The sequence below is a fragment of the Thalassophryne amazonica genome, chromosome 18 (genome assembly GCF_902500255.1).
Source record: "Thalassophryne amazonica chromosome 18, fThaAma1.1, whole genome shotgun sequence".
Classification (NCBI taxonomy): domain Eukaryota; kingdom Metazoa; phylum Chordata; class Actinopteri; order Batrachoidiformes; family Batrachoididae; genus Thalassophryne; species Thalassophryne amazonica.
In genome coordinates this window covers 50,095,865-50,121,665 of record NC_047120.1, presented here as the reverse complement: position 1 = coordinate 50,121,665, position 25,801 = coordinate 50,095,865, and the positions used below count along the sequence as shown (strand labels likewise).

At 45.8% G+C, this 25,801-nt stretch overlaps 1 protein-coding gene across 3 annotated transcripts in view; it reads right to left on the bottom strand.

Annotated features, from left to right (window-relative positions):
* The window catches only part of LOC117531606 (glycylpeptide N-tetradecanoyltransferase 2-like), a 28,734-nt gene extending 12,723 nt beyond the window's left edge, over positions 1–16,011 (bottom strand). For 2 of the 3 annotated variants that reach the window (XR_004566657.1, XM_034194747.1), the window contains exons 1-9: positions 15,682–15,801; positions 10,369–10,513; positions 9,564–9,682; positions 9,293–9,384; positions 3,888–4,004; positions 3,631–3,801; positions 3,094–3,202; positions 2,819–2,989; positions 2,565–2,732 (exon numbers count right to left, since the gene is read on the bottom strand). Coding sequence is in view for 1 of the 3 variants with exons in the window: in XM_034194747.1 (XP_034050638.1) it covers positions 2,565–2,732; positions 2,819–2,989; positions 3,094–3,202; positions 3,631–3,801; positions 3,888–4,004; positions 9,293–9,384; positions 9,564–9,682; positions 10,369–10,513; positions 15,682–15,801 (1,212 nt within the window). In the remaining 2 variants the exon portion in view is untranslated. Of the gene's footprint in view, positions 1–2,564; positions 2,733–2,818; positions 2,990–3,093; positions 3,203–3,630; positions 3,802–3,887; positions 4,005–9,292; positions 9,385–9,563; positions 9,683–10,368; positions 10,514–15,681; positions 15,802–15,906 lie in introns of those variants that run through there. The other variant, XR_004566658.1, reaches the window with a different exon arrangement.
* Between the last annotated feature and the right edge of the window lie 9,790 nt (positions 16,012–25,801).

Here is a 25,801-nt window from a genome sequence, read left to right as displayed (position 1 = left end):
CACACACACACACACAAAAATACTATTATACCTGTATTAATGTCAAATGTCCACCAGGTGGAGATATTTCATTTCAAGAACCTTGGGACACTATTATGACCATTCTGTTGCATACAGCTGCATTGTGATGCGTATGGAGTACGGTGAAAAATTGCGCACATTTGGCGTAGTCTCTGTGTAGGCTGGTGTGTGATTGCATGTGTTTATATTCCTAGTCTTACTGACAGCTGCATTACTGCCACATATGTAGCTATCGCCGCAATTTTCTGCCTCTGTGGAAGTGCGCTCCATTCTCGGAACGGTTCATGAAGAGCAATCGGCACTCACAAACGGGACACATTGCTGTCTCGTCAGGGCTCGTAACATCAGATCACAAAGTTCGGAGTCCGTTGTGTGTCCCAAAAACAAGAAGAAAATATTGCAATTTAAACTCACACACTTAAAAATAAACTCACATACTTAAAAATCATGATTCAGCATGCAAGAGAGAGAGAGAGAGAGAGAGGGAGAGGGAGAGGGAGAGACACAGAGAGACAGAGAAAGACAGACAGAAACAGAGCACTGTCTTTGGTCCTGAAAAAGAGCAGAGAGCGCTATTCTTTTTTCAGGACCTGCTGCTTCTGTTCTCTAGATTTAGAAAGAAATCCAGTTTATGAATTGAAATAATGTAACCATGTGTTCTGATTACCAGATTACTGAAGTGCATAAATGCATCCCTGCCGTAGATCGGCTCAGCCACACGCAATGGCTTGTTCAGCCAGTTTAATCAGCTGTTTTAAGCACACACAGGCGCTACAAGCTGAGTTTCACCGCACACTCGCATGCCTAGCATGCACAGGCGCTATGTGCACAGATCATTTCACCACACACTCGCGCGCAGGTCCTGTTCTGAGCATGCACACATCCACCAGTTCTATCACCTGTTGTAAGCAGGTACAGACGATGTGAGCTCTGTGGATCAAGCAGTCACACGCCCACGCGCCAGTTAGATTAGGAGTTAACCTGGAATGGAAATGTCTTCCTGCTGGCGATCGGTCTGTGAGCATGAGTTAATGGACATATTTAATTTGCCACAATCTTGAGAGAACTGGAGGAGTGAAAGCAAAGCAGAGCTGCATCTGGTGGTCGCGTGTGTGAGGAGGAACGTGGACATGTCCTCTGAACATGGAAGCTTGGCTCGCCTCGTCTTCTTCCATGGTTTTGAAGCTTCATTGCCAGCAAAGTCCAGTGGGATGAATAAAATCTATCAATCCAGGTATGTAATGATAAAAGAATTTTTCGCCCTGGTGTGTAGAATTGCAGAGGCTTGGTGTACAATAGCACAGTGTTGTGTAGAATTACAAACAGTTGCAGTGTGTTGTGTAGACTTGCTTAAAAACTGTGTACTTTCTGCATCCAGTGCTCTACGCCGAAAAAATTAAACATGTTTAATTTCTTGCATCCTCCTTGTGTAGCCCTCAGCATACTGCTGCGTAGGGAGCAAAAACATGGTGTACAGCTGCTTAAACCCGGCATAGAGATGCATAAATCGGCACAGATGGTACACCACAAGATGCAATTCCACACTACCCCGGTGTGAAAGGGGATTTATAGTAATAGATTCCAACCACTGTCCTTTATAGCAGTGGGACAGCAAGCGTTAGCTAGCAAATGTTACCTAGCAAGTGTTAGCTAGCAAGCATCAGAAAGCGATGACTTCTCATTCATTTTCAATCAGAGTGGGCTTTTTCTGATTCAAGAGACAATGGCCACTGTGCTGCCAGTTAGGCCGGGCCCAAATAAACTTGAAGTCTATTTTATGCTAATACTGAGCGATGCGACATGACATCTGCCAGTCCGAGTATAAAGTCAACATATTGTCAGCTGGTTGTTCACTCAAACAAATAATCCAGGATGGTGGAATACGGTCCGAAACAGCTGTGTTTCTGTGTAAATGTAATATGATTCTCATATAATTTCATAAATGTTTGTCACAATTAAACACATCTAAATCTAAAAATGCTGTTTTTGTAATGAAATAATACCTCTGAAGTGATTTACAAGACATCTTATGGAGATGCAGCAAAGAGTGACAAAGCCAACTGTGTGTTACCGTCGTTTTGTAGCTAATGTGACCGTAGGGTTATGGGCTGGCAATATGTAGACCTGGGTTGGATTCCTGGTCATGTCTGTGTATTGTACAAGACACTCCCAGTCCACCCAACTGTAAATTGTTACTCCCTGGCTGGGGAAGTAACCTGAAATGGAGCGGCGTCCCATCCAGGAAAAGTAATAGACTCTCATCTGCTTCATGTTACGGAGTCCAAAGATAAGCACAAACGCAGATGGACGTCAGTGCCTATATAGGGCTTAATCCTTCTGAACCCATATACTCAACCATGAGTGTGTACAGCATTACTTCATGTAGGGATTAAATTCATCCTTTAAAAATTATTTAAAGAATATAATGACAGTTGCTACTAGTTCTCGAGCAACATGTTTCTTGTGTCACATTTAGCATCTGAGACCAGTCAAGCAAAGTCGCTATGTGCATTTGTCAAGTAAAATGAATTTTGTACACTTACAGATTTGGCGAGGACCAGAGCGTCCTGCATCAGTTCACCCGGGTCTGTGGCAGCTGAGGCGAGGTAGAGGAGGTGAGCCGCTGTCAGCTCGGTGTGGATCGGGTGATGCAGGACCCGGGATGAGAGGCTGTAGAAACTCACCACATCTGTCAAGGCGCCGTTATCCGCCTACATGTGAGGGAAATGAACTGCATGCAGTTATTAAAAAATATATATATTAAGACAAAAGAAATTCAGTTCACAAAGGAGCTGACCTCCACAACATAGCTGTCAATCACATTCTCCCGTGGCAACAGCCAGTGCTCTACTTCCTCCAGGGAGAAGATGGGAGTAAGATGAAACCTGCCGAGGTTTTCCCAGAGCAGCGAGTGAACCTGCGGAATGTCGTGTTTGGTCATGAGGCGCAGACCTGGGGTCTTTGTTACCTTAGAGAAAGAGATGAAAATAAGTCAAATCAAAGTTAATGCAGATTTGACTGACTTTAGTGCCAGTAACATATATTCACCAGTAGGTGGCAGAGTAAACTAACCTCTGGCAGGCGGTTGAATTTGCAGGCTCTCTGCAGGGTCATGTTCCTTCTCACAGCTGGATGATTGATTCCCATCAGCTTTTGGGTTTGCAGAGGCCGGTGCCAGTATCTGACAGAGGAAATTCAAATTGGGCACCAAAGATCTACTTGAAGGTAAACTAATGTGAGAAAAGGAGGATGAAATCACCATGCTAAGAAATTATTATTATTATCATTTCTTTGAAATGTACTTCACTTTTAACCAGAATCCTGATGTGTACCAGATATTGACTGGCAACATATGAGTATGACTTTCAAGAGGGTTGTACAGTCTTAATTTTAGGGTAAATGTGTTTGCATAATGGTTCTACAAGTTTTAATGGAACATTTTTTTTTGGACATGGAAGTATTACAACAGTAATGGGCAAAAACAACAAAGTTTCTATTTGATCCAACTGAGTGCTTTTCCTGAAAAGGATGAGGACTTTTTGTTTTCATCCTTGACCCCCGATTAAACCCCCCCCCCCCCCCCCCCAAGCATGCGACATATGTGGGTACCTGCAGGAGCTCAGCGGTGTGGGCAGCACCACAGCAGCTGTGTAGACGGCCTGGTACAGTCCCTGCTGGTTGACCCGTCTGGTGAGCTCTCGGATCAGAACTGGACTCATCCGTTTCAGGCGCAGCTTCTTATGTACACACAAGAATTTGACCTGTGCCATTTGCTTCTCCCTGCACCATAGCAAACATATTTGGAAAATTTGCTTTCTGACATTTATAAGGAAAAGCAAATCCCAGGGTTGTTAGTAACTACTCACCTGTCATATACACGGACATCCCCGGGAACTGCACTAATGAAGCCAACTAACTTCTTATTGGTGTTTATTCTCACACCACAGTACCATTGGGCCTCCCAATTAGGGGGCTGTAAAGTCCTTAAAAAAGAAAACAATGGTAATGCCTGGAAAATGAAGATGAACAAGGATGGTGATCCAAGAGCAAACACAACTGCAAAGGCCAAACACTCCTGGAATTATGAAGCTCAACAAGCAAGTTTAATTAATGCCTTGTATGAATATTCATTGTAACATCCACTCATTCATTTTCTAAAGTTGTCTACTCCAATTAAGGGTAATGGTGGCAGGGGCACTGGAGCCTATCCCAACAGTCACAGGGCGAGAGGTAGCATACACCGGGGACAGGACGCCAGTCTATTGCAGGGCCAATTCATTGTGACAGCTCCAGATTTATATAATTCGTTTTAAAAGGCATATGTGGGATAAACAGGTTTCAATAAGATCAGTGTATTTGTTTTTTAGAAATAGATAAGAATGTTGAAAAATGCTTGCTATGTAAAAGACAAGAAGTAAGTCCTATATAGGTGCTGAAACCCAGGAGCATGAAGCAGACAAGAGTCTACAACTCCACCTGGACGGGATGCCAGTCCATCACAGGTTACTTCCCCTGCCAAGACTGGTACCCATTTACAGCTGGGTTGACTGGTGACAATGCAGATGAAGTGTCTTGTTCAAGGACACAAACAGGTATGTTCAGCAGGAATCAAGCTCAAGTCTTTTGGGTGCCAGTCCAAATCTTTCAGCGCTGGGCTATCTGATCTGCTGTTAAAGAAAGTGGAAATAATAACATTTATATAATGTAATATTACAAAGTTCCCAGAACAGGTAGTTCAGCAGGATAAGAACCACCAATAGGTAGACATGGGTTTGATTCCTGGTCATGCTACCTGTCTGTGTCCTTGGACAAAACATGTCATTTGCATTGTCCCAGTCTACCCAGTCATAAATGGTTACTGGCCTTGGCTGAGGAAGTAGCGTGTGATGGACTGGTGTCCTGTATGGGGGGAGTTTTAAACTTTCACTTTCAGGTATAAGTACCAGCTTGATGCACCTCAGGGTCTATATAGGACTTCTTCTTAATTAGGAAATTGATCTACACCAAAATGAAATGGACTGTTCCTCTTGTTGTGATTAAGCACACTGTCAAGTTTCATGGCAAGGTACTGAAACTGTTCTGAGACATTGATCCTAATCACAAATATAACGCAATGCTAAAATACCCTCGGCTGTATCAGCATTGTCTTTCTTCTTTATTATGATTTGCAGTTGTTTAATTTGTATACCAATGCAAAGTGTGTATATATATATACGAGGTCTGTTAGAAAAGTATCCAACCTTTTTATTTTTTTCAAAAACCTGATGGATTTGAATCACGTGTGCTTGAATGAGCCAACCTTGAACCTTCGTGCACATGCGTAAATTTTTTCACGCCTCTCGACTGCGTCATTTGCTGGTAAGCAGTCTTTGTGTGAGGATGAGACAAAGGAACACCTCCGTTTCGGCGTGTCAGAGGACAAGTTTGGACATGTCCAGCTCTCCACAATTTCACTGATACTTACTGGACTGATAAGCATTGAAAGCCGAGATAGACATGTCCAAACTTGTCCTCTGACATGTCGAAATGGAGGTGTTCCTTTGTCTCGCTTCCAAAGCGAATCGGTCTTTACGCGCGAAGCCTCCGCGTGGCTTTCCATGACAAAATCTCTTGTTAAAAGTGAAGTCTGCCAGAAAATGGCTGATGTCCAGCTCTTGTGATAACCAGAGAAAGAGCACATGACGGTCTCGTATCCACAGAGCCATCCGTTTAGAAATGGTCCGGTGGCTTGTGCCGCATCATCGCAGCTCAGAGCGCGGCGCACCGAGCATCCTTAAAGGGGTCCTTAAAGCTGTAGTAACATGTTGGAGGGAGCGACGGTGCCCTTCACGGTTTTCACGGACCATCGGAACCTGGAGTACATCCGGACCGCCAAGCGGTTGAACCCCAGGCAAGCCCGCTGGTCACTGTTCTTCGGGCGCTTTGACTTCCAGATTACATACCGCCCTGGGACCAAGAACCAACGGTCGGATGCACTGTCCCGGGTGCATGAAGAGGAAGCCAAGGCCGAGCTGTCAGACCCCCCAGAGACCATCATCCCCGAGTCCACTGTCGTGGCCACTCTCACCTGGGACATGGAGAAGACCATCCGGGAGGCCCAGACACGGAACCCGGACCCGGGAACCGGCCCGAAGAACAAAATGTACGTCCCACCAGAGGCCAGAGCTGCGGTTTTGGACTTCTGTCATGGGTCCAAGCTCTCCTGTCATCCCGGAGTGCGCAGGACCATGGCAGTAGTCCAGCAGCGCTTCTGGTGGGCGTCTATGCAGGCCAACGTCCGGGACTACGTCCAGGCCTGCACCACCTGTGCCAGGGGCAAGGCAGACCACAAGAGAACCTCAGGACTCCTCCGACCCCTACCGGTGCCTCATCGCCCCTGGTCCCACATCGGCCTGGACTTTGTCACGGGCCTCCCGCCGTCCCAGGGCAACACCACCATCTTAACGATAGTGGACCAGTTCTCCAAGGCGGCCCACTTCGTGGCCCTCCCGAAGCTCCCTACGGCCCAGGAGACAGCAGACCTCCTGGTCCACCACATGGTGCGTCTGCATGGGATACCAGCGGACATCATCTCAGACCGTGGCCCTCAGTTCTCCTCTCAGGTCTGGAGGAGTTTCTGCAAGGAACTGGGGGCCACCGTGAGTCTCTCGTCCGGGTATCACCCTCAGATGAACGGACAGGCAGAGCGGGCCAACCAGGAGCTGGAGCAGGCCCTCCGTTGCGTTACCTCCGCGCACCTGACGGCCTGGAGCACCCATCTGGCCTGGATCGAGTACGCCCACAACAGCCAAGTGTCGTCTGCCACCAGCCTCTCCCCGTTTGAGGTGTGTTTGGGGTACCAGCCCCCATTGTTTCCGCTTGTGGAGGGAGAGGTCGGTGTGCCCTCGGTCCAGGCCCACCTCAGGAGGTGCCGCCGGGTGTGGCGGACCGCCCGTTCTGCCCTGTTGAAGGCCCGGACGAGGGCCAAGGCCCATGCAGACCGCCGGCGTTCCCCGGCCCCTGCATACCAGCCCGGGCAGGAGGTATGGTTGTCAACAAAGGACATCCTGCTCCAAGTGGACTCCCAAAAACTGAAAGACAGGTATATCGGACCATTTCCCATCACCAAGGTCCTCAGCCCGGTCGCAGTGAAGCTACGGCTGCCAGCTTCACTGCGGATCCATCCTGTTTTTCACATGTCACGGATCAAGCCATACCACACCTCACCGCTCTGCACCCCTGGACCTGCACCGCCTCCTGCCTGGATCATCAACGGGGAGCCGGCATGGACCGTGCGTCGGCTTCTGGACGTCCGTCGCAAGGGTCGGGGCTTCCAGTATCTGGTGGACTGGGAGGGGTATGGCCCCGAGGAACGCTCCTGGGTGAAACGGAGCTTTATCCTGGACCCGGCCCTCCTGGCTGACTTCTACGCCCGGCACCCGGATAAACCTGGTCGGGCGCCAGGAGGCGCCCATTGAGGGGGGGTCCTGTTGTGTGGGCCGCTGAAGAGGAGGTACTGCTGGCCCACCACCACCAGATGGCGCCCTGCTTGCAGTGCGGGCTCCAAGCACGAGAGGGCGTCAGAGCCACGGGAGGTGACAGCTGTCACCTATCAACACCAGCTGTCACCCATCACCACCACTACAAAGGCCGGACTGCAACTCCACCTCCTCGCCGAGAAATCTTCTACCATACAGGTAATTAATTCTCTGCTGAACCTTAATCCGAGTATTAGTCTGATCTCTTTGCAGCCGTTTTTCTGGGACGGATACCCTGTCTGCTGAGTTGGCGTTTGGTGTGGACTGCGACGGCTTCGCCTCCCACCCCACCCAGATAAGTGGTTATCTCGGGAGCTGCACGAGTGTGTGATTCGGAGGTGGAGGTTCTCCCTCCTAACTGTATACAGACTGTGTTTAGAAGTGTTTATTTCTCCTTATTTTTACATAATATATGACAAAGAGGATATATTTACACAAAAACGAAATGGAGTTTGCAGCTAGCTACCAGCCTGTGACGTCACCATGCTAACATCTGCTAAATGTCTTGTAAAAGACTTTAGAGGTGTTATTATGTTCCAAAAACAGCATTTTCAGTTTTAGAAGTGTTTATTTCTCTCTAGCTTTTACAGAATTTATAAGAAACATGTTATATAAACACAAAAATGAAGTCTTTTTAGAGAGACCTGCCAGTGAAGTCATGGTGCCACTCTACTCTGATTGGCTGTCACCTCCGCCACTCAAAACAAAAAACGGAACAGAATGAAACAGAATGTGACCTTCTAAACTCGTAAAATACTTCTTAAAATAGGTAAAGATTAGCCATTTTTGAACGTGTCCAAGGTCTGTGTCCCAAGAATGTTCCCTGTGAATTTGAAGACTCTGGGAGTAATAAGACTGGAGTTATGCTGAGTACAGACAGATGGATGGATGGACAGACACAAAGTCTTCGCAATACCCGATGGCCATATTTGATGGCCTCAGGTAAAAAGGCCCAGGAGGGTTAATGCTCTCACTCTCTGTGTCTGTCTGTCTGTCTGTCTGTGCATGCATGTGTGCATGTAAGAGCAATAATCATGACTGCAAGTGAAGAAAGTATTGGTCCTTACAATGAAAGTAATCATTTTATCAACTTTCATGAAGTCTGGCTAAAAATGTTTAGAGATACTCAATGAAAAGTCAACAAAAATAACAAAAATAGTAAATTCTTCCAAACTTAATTCTAGGAACTCGTTTCATTGAAATAATGTATATTATTAGTTTCAATGTGACCGTTCACACTTTGTACTGTGATGTGCACGCCTGTCAAGACTGGAAGTCATAGGCGTAGGAGGTGGGGTCTATTTGGGGGGACGACACCAAATTTGCCTGAATTTCAGAAACCCCCATGACTCTTTAAATTACCATATATTTATATACTCATATTTATATTTATATTGGTGACCAAAAAGCGGTTTTGTTTGTTAACATTAATTGCGAAAATAAGTCTGACATTTTAGGTCATTCTATTCTGTATTCAGAATCTACATGGCCCATGCCCAAATTTTCCAGCCCATCTGCCCGAATTTGAGCATTTTGCCAAGCCCAGGGGGGGCGATTGCCCCCCCTGCCCCCCACCTCCTATGCCTATGCTGGAAGTGATACGTATGATCACGACTTTGAGTAAATTTACACATTAGATGTTTTGGGTGTTAACAAAAGTGTCACCATGCAGCCATCAGGTGCTCATAGGGTGTACGTGTGTCAACAAAAATTAAAAAATAAACCAGCAATCGAACAACTTAGCACTGACTTACCACCGTAGATACTCTTGACTGAAGATAGGCCTCAGAGTGTTGTCGTCTTCCTCCATGTAGTTCTCATTTAGCAGAGTGCAAAGCTCTTTCAGCTAAAATTACAATTGGAAAAATATGAATGATTTTAAAATTTAAAGATATTGGGTTTAATTTATAGTAGGAAATATCAGCCTGCTGCTGGAACAAGTACGCTCAAATTATTGTGACCTTTCAAACATGATAACATTTGATTGTGGTGCTAATACATTCTAAAACACAGTCGGTGACGGACCACGGTGGGATTGCTGAAGTCCAGAGTGTCCCAGCAGAAATCTTGTGGCAGAGAATAAGGATCACTGCGGACGGTGGCCTCATCTTCTATTACTGGTCCATGTGTTGTAACATGATCATCTGTGGAGACATAAAATTGTTTATTTTGATCTTTTTTCAATCATTCTTGGAGCCATTAGATTCTGATTGCTATAACCTTTGATCCTGATCTTTGCTCCTCATCATTTATCTTTATCTTTTATGTTGACCATTTAGCCTGATTGTTGACCTTAGTTTCTGATCACCAAGCACTGGTCCTGCTCTTTGGCCTGGTTATCCATCTTTTACTCTTTTGATCATGACGTTTTGTACTGATGTCTGCCCTGAGATCTTCATGACCAAGCACTGATTCTGCTCTTTGGTCCATGTTACTCATCTTTGGCTATTTTTGATCCTCAAAAATTACTCACCTCAGGTCAGAATGACTGAGCATTGATCCTGCGCTTTGATCCCATTTGATCCTAGCCCCATATTCTGATTGCTGACTTTGATCTAAATATTTGATCTTGATTATTCATCTTTGATCCTGATTGCAATTTTTTTTATCTTCGAAACGTCTCCAAAGATGGTATTCTTGCCATAGAAATTTGTCTGCATTCCTGTCTGTCTCTCTAGATTGCTTTGATCCTGCAGTTCTGAAATTTAAAACTGTTATTTCTACAGTGAATAGCATATTTCTAATTTAGTGCTTGAGCTGATGTGTATGAGCCACTGCTTTTATACAGTATTTCAGGAACATTCTGCTGCTGAAGAAAATTGATTCTTACCCAGTCTGGGGACAGGTTGTGTCTCCCAAAAGCGGTAAGTATGTCTCTTGGCCTCATGTAGGGTTTTAGGCAGATTCTGACCTAAAGAGAATAGATGGAGTGTTTTCTGGAGTTCCTCCTGCATCTTCTCTGGCAGAATGTTCACCTTGGAGAAGAAAAAGAAACATTAAAACACACACACACACACACACACACACACACACACACACACACACACACACACACACACACACACACACACACACACACACACACACACACACACACACACACACACACACACACACACACACACATACATACGAGGTCTGTCCATAAAGTATCGTACCTTTTTATTTTTTTCAAAAACTATATGCCTATCTCGGCTTTCAGTGCTTACCAGTCGAGTGAGCATAAAAGAACTTGTGGAGAGCTGGACATGTCCCAACTTGTCCTCTAACACTCCGAAACGGAGGTGTTCCTTTGTCTCACTTCATCAGCAAATCGGTCGTGACGCGCGAAGCCTCCGCACGGCTTTCCATGACAAAATCTCTTGTTAAAAGTGAAATCTGCCGGAAAATGGCTGATGTCCAGGTCTTGTGATAACCAGAGAAAAAGCACACGACGGTCTCGTATCCACAGAGCCATCAGCTTAGAAATGATCCAGTGGTTTGTGCCGCATCGTCGCAGCTCGCAGCGCGGCACACCGACCGTCCTTAAAGGGGTCCTTAAACCTGTAGTTAAAGTCCTTATTCTCTGTGAAGCCCGTAAAATTTTCACTGAAAGCCAGATAAATTTTTCGAATGGTTTCCAGGTGCCAGTCTCTAACAGCTTCTGAAAAAATTCTGATGGAAAAAAAGTCCTTTTCATTCTGCCATTTCCAGACAATGAAAATCCGACGAGGGGGCGGGACCACTCCTTCCACAAGGCGTGCTCACAGACGAATGACGTCACCGACAGGCGTGGAAAAACTCACGCATGCGCACAAGGGTTCAAGCATGTCTGACGTAAAAACATATGAATGAAATCCATATAGTTTTTGAAAAAAATAAAAGGTACGATACTTTATGGACAGACCTCGTATATACTCAACAAAAATATAAACGCAACACTTTTGGTTTTGCTCCCATTTTGTATGAGATGAACTCAAAGATCTAAAACTTTTTCCACATACACAATATCACCATTTCCCTCAAATATTGTTCACAAACCAGTCTAAATCTGTGATAGTGAGCACTTCTCCTTTGCTGAGATAATCCATCCCACCTCACAGGTGTGCCATATCAAGATGCTGATTAGACACCATGATTAGTGCACAGGTGTGCCTTAGACTGCCCACAATAAAAGGCCACTCTGAAAGGTGCAGTTTTGTTTTATTGGGGGGGATACCAGTCAGTATCTGGTGTGACCACCATTTGCCTCATGCAGTGCAACACATCTCCTTCACATAGAGTTGATCAGGTCGTCAATTGTGGCCTGTGGAATGTTGGTCCACTCCTCTTCAATGGCTGTGCGAAGTTGCGACGACGAACTGGAGTCAGGTCGAGACCCCGATGAGGACGACGAGCATGCAGATGAGCTTCCCTGAGACGGTTTCTGACAGTTTGTGCAGAAATTCTTTGGTTAAGCAAACCGATTCTTTCAGCAGCTGTCCGAGTGGCTGGTCTCAGACGGTCTTGGAGGTGAACATGCTGGATGTGGAGGACCTGGGCTGGTGTGGTTACACGTGGTCTGCGGTTGTGAGGCTGGTTGGATGTACTGCCAAATTCTCTGAAACGCCTTTGGAGACGGCTTATGGTAGAGACATGAACATTCAATACACGAGCAACAGCTCTGGTTGACATTCCTGCTGTCAGCATGCCAATTGCACGCTCCCTCAAATCTTGCGACATCTGTGGCATTGTGCTGTGTGATAAAACTGCACCTTTCAGAGTGGCCTTTTATTGTGGACAGTCTAAGGCACACCTGTGCACTAATCATGGTGTCTAATCAGCATCTTGATATGGCACACCTGTGAGGTGGGATGGATTATCTCAGCAAAGGAGAAGTGCTCACTATCACAGATTTAGACTGGTTTGTGAACAATATTTGAGGGAAATGGTGATATTGTGTATGTGGAAAAAGTTTTAGATCTTTGAGTTCATCTCATACAAAATGGGAGCAAAACCGAAAGTGTTGCGTTTATATTTTTGTTGAGTGTATATAACATACATATAACTTTACTGATGCACCGTTGGCAGCGGTTACAGCCTCAAGTCTTCTTAAATATGATGCCACAAGTTTGGTGCACCTATCTTTGGGCAGTTTTGCTCATTCTTCTTCGCAGCACCTCTTAAGCTGCATCAGGTTGGATGGAGAGTATTGGTGCACAGCGATTTTCAGATCTCTCCAGAGATGTTCAACAGGATTCAGATCTGGGCTCTAGCTGGGCCACTCAAGGACATTCACAGAGTTGTCCTGAAGCCAGTACTTTGATATCTTGGCTGTGTGCTTAGGGTCATTGCCCTAGTCTCCCAGTTCCTGCTGCTGAAAAACATCCCCACAGCATGATGATCTCACCACCATGCTTCACTGTAGGATGGTGCCTGGTTTCCTCCAAACATGACGCCTGGTATTCACACCAAAGAGGTCAGTCTTTGTCTCATCAGACCAGAGAATTTTGTTTCTCATGGTCTGAGTGTCCTTCAGGTGCCTTTTGGCTCCAGGTGAGCTGCCATGTGTCTTTTACTAAGGAGTGGCTTCCGTCTGGCCACACTACCATACAACAATCCACCTGATTGGTGGATTGCTGCAAAGATGGTTGTCCTTCTGGAAGGTTCTCCTCTCTACACAGAGGAATGCTGGAGCTCTGACCATTGGGTTCTTGGTCACCTCCCTGACTGAGGCCCTTTTCCCCTTGATTGCAGTTTAGATGTGCAGCCAGCTCAAGGAAGAGTCCTGGTGGATCCGAACTTCTTCCATTTACAGATGATGTAGGCCACTGTGCAACTGAGACAATCCTGTCTCTGAGGTCTACAGACAATTCCTTTGACTTCATGCTTGGTTTGCGCTCTGACATGCACTGTTAACTGTGGGACCTTATATGTAGACAGGTGTGTGTCTTTCCAAATCATGTGCAATCAACCGAATTTACCCCGGATGGACTCTAATTAAGCTGTAGAAACATCTCAAGGATGATCAGTGGAAACAGAATGCACCTGAGCTCAATTTTGAGATTCATGGCAAAGGCTGTAAATACTTTTGTACATGTGATTTCTTAGTTGTTTTTTTTTTTAATAAATTTGAAAAACATCTTCAAAAAAAATGTTTCACATCGTCATTATGGGGTATTGTGTCTAGAATTTTGAGGGAAAAAAAATGAATTTCATCCATTTTGGAATAATGCTGTAACATAAAATGTAGAAAAAGTGATGTGCTGTGAATACTTTCTGGATGCACCGTATATGGGATGAAAGCAGTGCCAATTTTAATACCAGTTGTAAATGCTGCTTAGTAAAATTGAATTTTAGCATGAACCATCTTTTGTAATAGCTGCTTTTGCAAGCATTCATTTATTAAAAGCATTAATTAAAAGCATTCATTTGCTTTTTTTCAAATACAAGTACACTAACCATTTTTTGTTGATTTTTACCGAGTTATCAAAATTAAGTCTTGACATGCAGCAATTGCAATCATAAATATATTACCATTAACTTTATTCCATATATTTACAAATTTTTTGACTCCTCAACTCAAAACTGCACACAAACCAGTATTTTAGTGCAGTCCTACAAACAACTGTGAGTGTTTACAATGACATAAATACGCTATCCATGTGTGTGTAAAAATGTGTCTCTGACAGGACCAAAACTTATTTTTGGCTTGAAAACTGTCCTTTGTAATGCTTACAAAATAAAAAAAAAATAGATTTGTTTGAATATAAAGCTGCAGAGCATTTTACATAGTTGGTTTTACCAAACACGAGTTACCAAAATATAGTTTCACTGTTTGATATCGTCACAAAATTCACACCATGTTGACCTGCACTGCTTAAATGTAAGTATTACAATCCAGTCTCACAAACCAGCATGGATGCTCACTCTAACTATGCCAAATGGTGCTCTAATAAGACTAAAATAGAATTTTGGCACGAACACTTTATTTTGTAGGACCTGTTTGTTTTGTTTGTTTTTTAACCACTTAAAAAAAAATTAGTCAGAGCTGATTTCCCCCCTTAGGTTTTAATAATTAAAAAAAAAAAAAAAATCACCAAAATTCAGTTTCAATAAACAAAGTTACAGTTGTAAATAATGTCACTAAATTTACTCCATACAACATAAAATAATAAGGTCACTGAGTTTATTCCATATAATGTAAAATAATAAGGTCACTGAGTTTATTCCATACAATATAAAATAATAAGGTCACTGAGTTTATTCCATACAATATAAAATAATAAGGTCACTGAGTTTATTCCATACAACATAAAATAATAATGTCACTAAGTTTATTCCATACAACATAAAATAATAATGTCACTAAGTTTATTCCATACAATGTAAAATGTCACTGAGTTTATTCCATACAACATAAAATAATAATGTCACTAAGTTTATTCCATACAATGTAAAATAATAATGTCACTAAGTTTATTCCATACAATGTAAAATGTCACTGAGTTTATTCCATACAACATAAAATAATAATGTCACTAAGTTTATTCCATACAATGTAAAATGTCACTGAGTTTATTCCATACAACATAAAATAATAATGTCACTAAGTTTATTCCATACAATGTAAAATGTCACTGAGTTTATTCCATACAACATAAAATAATAATGTCACTAAGTTTATTCCATACAATGTAAAATGTCACTGAGTTTATTCCATACAACATAAAATAATAATGTCACTAAGTTTATTCCATACAATGTAAAATGTCACTGAGTTTATTCCATACAACATAACACTACTTGAGGAGTTCAGTCACATTGATACTCACATATAAATAAACAGCCATGCCAAATTGATCTCTGACAAGACTAAAACTGAATTTTGGCAAGAAAACTGTATTTTGTTGTACTTTTCAAAAATAACTTTTCAAACACAGTATCCAGAGCCGTTTTTTTCCCCCTCAGTGGGTTTTGGGAAACGTGAGTCACCAAAACGCGGTTTTGTTATACATCAGTTGCAGCTGTCAATAATAGTCACTAATTTCACTCCATACATTTGTAACTTTTTTATTTTATTTATTTATTTATTTATTTATTTATTTTTGGCCTCATACAACAGCTTGAACAGTGCCGTTAGACAAACTGCCACGGATGCTCCCACTCACACAAACACACTAACCATAGCAAATGGGTCTCTCTGGCTCTCTGGTCTCCAGGTATCTTCCTTCTTCTGCTTCTTTTTGCTCTTTTTTACAATACCGGCATCATCCTCTCTGAGCATTTTATCACTAGAAGACATCAAAACGCATGGTTACGCATGTTTCACCCAAGCTAACAGCCATCAAACCAACATTTTTCCAGAAACCTCTTGTATTAACTTCAAAACCAATCTAGAAATGCTTACAAGTTTTGATGAGTGAAGGAATGAGAGTCCCGGCAGCTTTCTGACACGGGTGGTACCTCAGCTCTTATCTCTTCCAACAGTTAGGGGAGGAGAATGACCGCCTTGGTATCCCACGCCCTGCTCCCTAACAGACAACCCAGAACAATATTAACAATTCACAAACTCTCAAGGCCTTCACGCGTCACACACGGCTGGTGACACAAGCGTTGCGGCTGATTAACACTCAACCCAGAGAGCAACTCTAATTTGTTGAGGTTGTCTAATTGGATGATTCACATCTATTCCACGTTTCCTCTTTTGGTGTTCAGTGTAATTATTTAGTTGTCAAACTGACATCAACACAACACAACAACCAGTGAGATGGTTCATGTGATCACCAGTCAGTCCACCATCCTGCCTTTTAATAATCATGACATGCGTTATGAATGTTCGATTCTATTTACCTCAAGGGAGGTTAACTCTGCCGCATGCTGCTGGGACTCATTTGGGAGAGAGAACAGAGTTGTATATCTGTTTGTTTGGGATATAAATAGTTACTTTACTGCATTTTCAGCATCTTGCTTAAAGCTACAGTGTGTAGGATTTAGGAACACGCCTTAGAAATGGAATATAACATTCATAACTATCTGTTCATTAATGTATTAATTAGGGAACAACCCTCTTGTGTCTGATGATTTGCCGATGTTCATGCTGGATTTTAAGGTCGCAAACTGAGTAAAATCATCATGAACGTCCGTAAATCAGACACAACAGAATTATTCCCATTCTAATCCAATTCCATCATTTGCGCTTTTTATTTTCCTGTAAGTAATTCAGTTTGTGAATCGTTGTGAAAGGGTGTGGTCGACTCGATTTCTCCATCTCATCAGCTGCATTGAGTTAAATCTGTGGTAAATCCATCAAACAATCCAGTTAAATCCAGTTACAACCCCAATTCCCAATGAAGTTGGGATGTAGTGTGAAATGTAAATAAAAACAGAATACAGTGATTTGCAAATCCTCTTCAACCTATATACAATACACCACAAAGACAAGATATTTAATGTTCAAACTGATAAACTTTATTGTTTTTGTGCAAATATTTTCTCATTTTGAAATGGATGCCTGCAACACATTTCAAAAAAGTTGGGACGGGGTAACAAAAGACTGGGAAAGTTGATGAATGCTCAAAGAACACCTAATAGAAACAGGTGAGTGTCATGATTTGGGTATAAAAGGAGGATCCCCAAAAGGCTCAGCCGTTCACGAGCAAAGATGGGGTGAGGATCACCACTTTGTGGACAACTGCATGAAAACATAGTCCAACAGTTTAAGAACAATCTTTCTCAACGTTCAACTGCGAAGAATTTAGGGATTCCATCATCTACAGTCCATAGTATAATCAGAAGATTCAGAGAATCTGGAGAACTTTCTACATGTAAGCGGCAAGGCCGAAAACCAACACTGAATGCCCGTGACCTTCGATCCCTCAGGTGGCACTGCATTAAAAACTGAAATCATTGTGTAAAGGATCTTACCGCATGGGCTCAGGAACAGTTCAGAAAACTATTGTCAGTTAACACAGTTCATCGCTACATCTACAAGTGCTAGTTAAAACTCGACTATACAAAGCGAAAGTCATACATCAACAACATCCAGAAACGCCGCGGCCTTCTCTGGGCCCAAGCTCATCTGAAATGGACAGATGCAAAGTGGAAAAGTGTGCTGTGGTCTGATGAGTCCACATTTCAAATTGTTTTTGGAAATCATGGACCTCGTGTCCTCTGGACAAAAGAGAAAAAAGACCATCCAGATTGTTACCAGCACAAAGTTCAAAAGTCAGCATCTGTGATGTATGGGGAGTGTTAGTGCCCATGGCTTGGGCAACTTACACATCTGTGATGCACCATCAATGCTGAAAGGTACATCCAGGTTTTGGAGCAACACATGCTGCCATCCAAGCAACGACTTTATCAGGGACGTCCCTGCTTATTTCAGCAAGACAATGCCAAGGCACATTCTGCACGTGTTACAACAGCGTGACTTCATAGTAAAAGAGTGCTGGTACTAGACTGGCCTGCCTGCAGTCCAGACCTGTCACCCATTGAAAATGTGTGGCACATTATGAAGCGCAAAATACGACAACGGAGACCCCGGACTGTTGAAGAACTGAAGTCGTACATCAAGCAAGAATGGGAAAGAATTTCACCTAGAAAACTTCAACAATTAGTGTCCTCAGTTCCCAAACACTTATTGAGTGTTGTTAGAAGGAAAGGTGATGTAACACAGTGGTAAACATACCACTGTCCCAGCTTTTTTGAAATTTGTTGCAGGCATCCATTTCAAAATGAGCAAATATTTGCACAAAAACAATAAAGTATATCAGTGTGAACATTAAATATCTTGTCTTTGTGGTGTATTCAATTGAATATAGGTTGAAGAAGAATTGCAAATCATTGTCTTATGTTTTTATTTACATTTTACACAACGTGCCAACCTCATTGGAATTGGGGTTGTAAATCCATGCGTTTTGGGATTGTCATCGCTGCACTAGTTTCTGTCGCTCTCAGGTGACAGCGTCATTGTTAACACCTCTACAGCAATGTGGTCAGGGGGCGGAGTAACACATCAAATGTGAAACGGTTTTAATATTTTGCCACTGTCCACCCGATATTTTATGGTCTGAGATCTCACACGATTAACCAATCAGATTGGTGGAAAAAATGTAACTGGATAAGAATCACCTATACCACAACAAATCAATGTGCCCTTCATATCTGCATTGGAGAGCCCCCCGTAATTAAATAAAATAAAATCTATTTTTATGGTAAAAACCAGCCGTTGTGATTGCCAAAATAATTATTTAAAAAATAGTTATGATAGAATATCATAACTAAATTTTAAGTAAATTTTTAAGTAAATTTTGCAGAGTAAAATTTACTCTGCTGGGTTAACATTTGGTCACAGCCCAAATAGAGTTAAATATCTATCACAGTGCTAAATCAACTCTATCACAGTGCTAAATCAACACTTACTGGAGTAGAAACACTTGATTTGACAAGACCGCAGAGCTGATTTCACTCTATAATAGAGTGTATTTAGACTGTATTTAGACTGGGACCAAATGTTACCCCAGCAGAGTATATTTTACTCTGCAAAACTTAGTGTGTACCTTTGAATTAACAGCCTGCAAGTGTTATGACATAATGTTGCTGCAATTTCCAAAAAAATCCAACAGCAGCTGCTAAATTAAAATTATCAAGCTGTTTTTAAACTACTTCCCCATTCAATGAGATTTTGCTCAGGGCCCCCACAGGAGGTTTAGCATAGAATGCTCATGTTGATCTGTTTTTCGAACCCAAATCCAACTGTGTAAGCAGAATGGGCCTCGGGCAGTCGTAAACTTGGGATATTTTGCTCAGTAGGCTGCATGCTTACTGTTTGTGCCACTGTGCTGCCACAGGAACTACTCTGAGAATTTAAGGAATTTTATATCATATTGTCATACAAAAACATGTTAATATGAGAACTTCTGAAAAAACAAATTCTGTCTGTATTTGTGGAAAATGGATTCTGCAGTTCATTATAGTTTCTGATTAATTCACACTGTGTGACAGAAAGGTGGTGCAATCAGTTGGTTTGCTTGCTTCCCAATCAGAATAGGCCCAGTTGTTGGGAAAGTGTAGGTACACGGACCCACAACAGGGGGCGCAAATGAACAGATAATGGAGGAAGTCAAATAACAACACTTTACTGTTGTGAATGGGCACAACAAACACAACAGATTACAACAATAGACAAAAAGCCAAATCACAAAAGGTGTCGTGTGGGCAGGCTCGAAGATAGAAGACGTCTGTCCAAAGTAGAACCAGAACCACACGATTTCCTCCGCCACCAGACCCCGGGAATACTGGAGCCGCCAAGTCCCGAACTCCCAGGTGGCCACTGCCTCCGCGTGTCGGACCTGGTACTGCTGGCGAGGAACAAAAAAACAATTAAATGTGGGCGCGTTTGCACCCAGCAATCCACACGGCAGGAAAACTACCTCCACCTCTCGTTGGAAAAAGAGTCTGCTATACAATGCACAAAAGTCACAAAAGGTTACTGTCGAAAGATCACACAGTCTGCTGAGAACGTTACTTTCCAGGTAGAGCGATATCTCGGCAAGGAGGTGGAGACGTCGTCCTGCTGATGTACCCCTGCTGATCAGGTGATTGGTAACAGCTGTTGCAGGTGATGCGTGACAGCTGTCACCCTGGCTGCTCCTGTGAGGCGGCTGCGCCCTCTGGTGCCTGGAGCCCGCACTCCAGACAGGGCGCCCTCTGGTGGTGGGCCAGCAGTACCTCCTCTTCTGGCGGCCCACACAACAGGACCCCCCCCTCAACGGGCGCCTCCTGGCGCCCGACCAGGCTTGTCCGGGTGGCGGCGGTAGAAATCGGGCAGGAGGGCCGGGTCCAGGATGAAGCTCCTCTTCACCCAGGAGCGTTCTTCGGGACCGTACCCCTCCCAGTCCACCAAATACTGGAAGCCCCGGCCCATCCTACGGACATCCAAGAGCCGGCGTACAGTCCAAGCCGGCTCGCCATCGATGATCCGGGCAGGAGGCGGCACTGGATCCGGAGTACAGAGGGGTGAGGTGTGATGCGGTTTAACTCGGGACACATGAAACACAGGATGGATCCGCAGTGAGGCTTCAGCTTCCGGCCTCACTGCGGCTGGACTGATGACCTTAAGGATCTTGAAGGGGCCGATGTAACGGTCCTGTAGCTTGGGGGAGTCCACTTGGAGGGGAATGTCCTTTGTGGATAACCACACCTCCTGCCCTGGCCGATACGCAGGGGCCGGGGTCCGCCGACAGTCTGCATGGGCTTTTGCCCTCGTCCGGGCCTTTAGCAAAGCAGAACAGGCGGCACGCCACACCCGACGGCACTTCCGTAGGTGGGCCTGGACCGAGGGCACACCAACCTTTCCCTCAACCACCGGAAACAACGGGGGCTGATACCCCAGACACACCTCAAAAGGGGAGAGGCTGGTGGCTGAAGACACCTGACTGTTATGGGCATACTCGATCCAGGCCAAATGGGTACTCCAGGCCGCCGGGTGCGCGGCAGTCACGCAGCGCAAGGCCTGTTCCACCTCCTGGTTTACCCATTCTGCTTGCCCATTGGTCTGAGGGTGGTACCCGGACGAGAGACTCACCGTGGCCCCCAGTTCCCGGCAGAAGCTCCTCCAGACTTGCGAGGAGAACTGGGGACCGTGATCGGAGACAATGTCTGTTGGAATCCCATGCAGCCGGACGACGTGGTGGACCAGGAGGTCCGCTGTCTCCTGGGCTGTTGGGAGCTTCGGGAGGGCCACGAAGTGGGCCGCCTTGGAGAATCGGTCCACTATCGTGAGGATGGTGGTGTTACCCTGGGACGGCGGGAGGCCCGTGACAAAATCCAGGCCGATGTGGGACCAGGGGCGATGAGGCACAGGCAGCGGCTGGAGTAGTCCTGATGCCCTGCGATGGTCAGCCTTGCCCCTGGCACAGGTGGTGCAGGCCTGGATATAATCCCGGACGTCGGCCTCTAGGGACGCCCACCAGAAGCGCTGCCGGACAACTGCCACGGTTCTTCGCACCCCTGGATGACAGGAGAGCTTGGAGCCGTGACAGAAGTCCAGGACTGCAGCCCTAGCTTCTGGTGGGACGTATAGTTTGTTCTTCGGCCCAGTTCCGGGGTCCGGGCTTCATGCCAGGGCCTCCTGGACAGTTCTCTCTACGTCCCAGGTGAGGGTGGCCACGATAGTGGACTCCGGGATGATGGGTTCCGGTGGATCTGACAACTCCGCTTTGACTTCATCTTCATGTACCCGGGACAAGGCATCCGATCTCTGGTTTTTGGTCCCGGGACGGTAGGTGATCCGGAAGTCAAAACGGCCGAAGAACAGTGACCAGCGGGCTTGCCTGGGGTTCAGCCGCTTGGCGGTCCTGATATACTCCAGGTTCCGGTGGTCAGTGAAAACCATGAATGGCACGGACGTTCCCTCCAACAGATGTCTCCACTCTTCAAGAGCCTCTTTCATCGCAAGGAGTTCTTGATTGCCGACGTCATAGTTCCGTTCGGCCGGGGTCAACCTGCGGGAAAAATAGGCACACAGGTGAAGGACCTTATCGGCCTCTCCGCTCTGGGAAAGCACAGCTCCTATCCCTGAGTCCGAGGTGTCCACTTCAACCACTAACTGGCGACTAGGATCGGGCTGCACCAGAACGGGTGCAGACGAGAAGTGCCGTTTCAACTCCTTGAACGCGGCATCGCAACGATCCGACCAGGTGAAGGGGACTTTTGGTGAGGTCAGGGCTGTCAGGGGGCTAACTACCTGACTGTAGCCCTTAATGAACCTCCTGTAGAAATTTGCAAAGCCGAGGAACTGTTGCAGCTTCCTACGGCTAGTGGGTTGGGGCCAGTCTCTCACCGCCGCAACCTTGGCCGGATCAGGAGCGACGGAGTTGAGGGAGATGATAAACCCCAGGAAGGACAAAGATGTGCGGTGAAACTCACACTTCTCGCCCTTCACAAACAGCCGGTTCTCCAACAACCGCTGCAGGACCTGACGTACATGCCGGACATGAGTCTCAGGATCCGGAGAAAAGATGAGTATATCGTCTAGATATACGAAGACAAATCGGTGCAGGAAATCCCGCAAGACATCATTAACTAATGCTTGGAATGTCGCGGGGGCGTTTGTGAGGCCGAACGGCATGACCAGGTACTCAAAGTGACCTAAGGGGGTGTTAAATGCCGTCTTCCACTCGTTTCCCTTCCGGATCCGAACCAGGTGATATGCATTTCTAAGATCTAGCTTAGTGAATATTTGGGCTCCATGCAGGGGCGTGAACACTGAATCCAACAGGGGCAACGGGTATCGATTACGAACCGTGATTTCGTTCAGCCCCCTATAATCAATACATGGACGAAGTCCGCCGTCTTTTTTACCCACAAAAAAGAAACCTGCACCCATCGGGGAGGTGGAATTCCGGATCAACCCGGCGGCTAAAGAGTCCCGGATGTAGGTCTCCATTGATTCGCACTCAGGTCGTGAGAGGTTGTACAGCCTGCTGGACGGGAACTCAACGCCTGGAACCAAATCAATGGCACAATCGTACGGACGGTGGGGGGGAAGGGTGAGCGCCAGATCCTTACTGAACACATCCACAAGGTCATGGTACTTCACCGGCACCGTCCCTAGATTGGGCGGGACTCTGACCTCCTCCTTAGCCTGGGAACCGGGAGGAACCGAGGAACCTAAACATGCCCGATGGCAGGTCTCGCTCCACTGAACCACTACCCCGGACGGCCAATCGATCCGGGGATTGTGTTTCAACATCCAGGGGAACCCTAGAATCACACGGGAGGTGGCAGGAGTCACAAAAAACTCGATCTCCTCCCGGTGATTTCCTGACACCACCAGAGTTACTGGTGGTGTCTTATGTGTGATTAGAGGGAGTAGGGAGCCATCTAGTGCCCGCACCTGCATAGGCGAGGTAAGCGCCACCAGAGGGAGCCCTATCTCCCTGGCCCATCTGCTGTCTAACAGATTCCCTTCAGAGCCTGTGTCCACCAGTGCTGGGGCCTTCAGGGTTAAATCCTCATAAAGGATTGTCACTGGGAGTCATGTGGCAATATGGGTATGTCCCACGTGAATGTTTTGGCCCACCCCTAACCCAGTGTCTAGGGGCGGGCGTTGGTGTTTAACCGCTCGGGGCAGTCCCTCACTTGATGCTCTATTGAGCCACAAACAAAGCACGCTCCGCGGGCCAGCCTCCTCTGTCTATCTGGTGCCCTAAATGTGGCCCTGCTCGTGTCCATAGCTTCGTCAGCAGGGGGAGCTGTCACCACACGGAGCGTAGAGGCCGTGGAGCGTGGGGAGGGCGGAACTCGGTCGGAACAGGAAGGGAGAGGGACGGCGCGTGCCCGGCCACGCCCTTCGTCTTGTTCCCGACGGCGTTCTTCTAACCGATTGTCTAATCGTATAACGAGATCAATAAGCCCGTCTAAATCCCGCGGTTCGTCCTTGGCCACCAGGTGCTCCTTCAGGACCAACGATAGTCCGTTTACGAAGGCGGCGCGGAGGGCAGTGCTATTCCAGCCGGACCTCGCAGCCGCGATGCGGAAGTCGACTGCATAAGCAGCTGCGCTCCGGCGCCCCTGTCTCATTGACAGCAGCACGGCTGAAGCGGTCTCTCCTCTATTTGGGTGATCGAACACTGTTCTGAACTCCCTCACAAACCCATCATATGTCAGAAGGAGCCGTGAATTTTGCTCCCAGAGCGCTGTAGCCCAAGCGCGTGCCTTGCTGCGAAGCAGATTAATCACATAAGCTATCTTACTAGCATCAGTCGCGTACATGACGGGACGTTGTGCGAAGACGAGCGAACACTGCATAAGAAAGTCCGCGCATGTCTCCACACAACCCCCGTACGGTTCTGGAGGGCTTATGTATGCTTCAGGGGAAGGTGGGAGGGGTCGTTGAACGACCTGTGGAACGTCACTATTGCGCACAGGATTGACAGGAGGGGGAGCCGCAGCAGCGCCCTGAGGGCGCGCTTCCACCTGCGCGGCGAGAGCCTCCACCCTGCGGTTAAGGAGGACGTTCTGCTCGGTCATCAGATCCAGCCGAGCCGTAAAAGCGGTGAGGATTCGCTGCAACTCACCGATCATTCCTCCTGCAGATGCCTGTGCGCCCTGCTCTTCCATTGGCCGTTCAACGGCCGGTTGACGCCCCTCGGGGTCCATGACGTTGGCCGAGATATCCTGTTGGGAAAGTGTAGGTACACGGACCCACAACAGGGGGCGCAAATGAACGGACAATGGAGGAAGTCAAATAACAACACTTTACTGTTGTGAATGGGCACAACAAACACAACAGATTACAACAATAGACAAAAAGCCAAATCACAAAAGGTGTCGTGTGGACAGGCTCGAAGATAGAAGACGTCTGTCCAAAGTAGAACCGGAACCACACGATTTCCTCCGCCACCAGACCCCAGGAATACTGGAGCCGCCAAGTCCCGAACTCCCAGGTGGCCACTGCCTCCGCGTGTCGGACCTGGTACTGCTGGCGAGGAACAAAAAAACAATTAAATGTGGGCGCGTTTGCACCCAGCAATCCACACGGCAGGAAAACTACCTCCACCTCTCGTTGGAAAAAGAGTCTGCTATACAATGCACAAAAGTCACAAAAGGTTACTGTTGAAAGATCACACAGTCTGCTGAGAACGTTACCTTCCAGGTAGAGCGATATCTCGGCAAAGAGGTGGAGACGTCGTCCTGCTGATGTACCCCTGCTGATCAGGTGATTGGTAACAGCTGTTACAGGTGATGCGTGACAGCTGTCACCCTGGCTGCTCCTGTGAGGCGGCTGCGCCCTCTGGTGCCTGGAGCCCGCACTCCAGACAGGGCGCCCTCTGGTGGTGGGCCAGCAGTACCTCCTCTTCTGGCGGCCCACACAACACCAGTTCAAGGTTGCCTTTATCCCATTCTACTTTTCTTTCTTTCATATTTTTTTATTAATTTATTTATGAATTTATTTATAGTTTTTGCAAATTAAAATGGTTTTAAACTGGAAAATATACAGTATTTTCTGATGTGTTTACATTTTTAAAATTATTTTTTGTTTTTCTTACAGAATTATTTTTGCAACCACAGATGCCATTTTCCTCATAAATACAACAGGTTTTTAAAAAATTATATATGTATATGCACCCTTTATATGGAAATAAAGTAGCCTCTATAATTGACTTACACATTAAAAAACATGGTGCATGTGCTGTAGAGGAAAACTGGGTTGAAAGTTTTTGGTGTAAAGGTGTATGTAAACCTTCATGCACAACTTTATGACTGACAGACAAATTGATGCTGCTGCAATGCAGCAA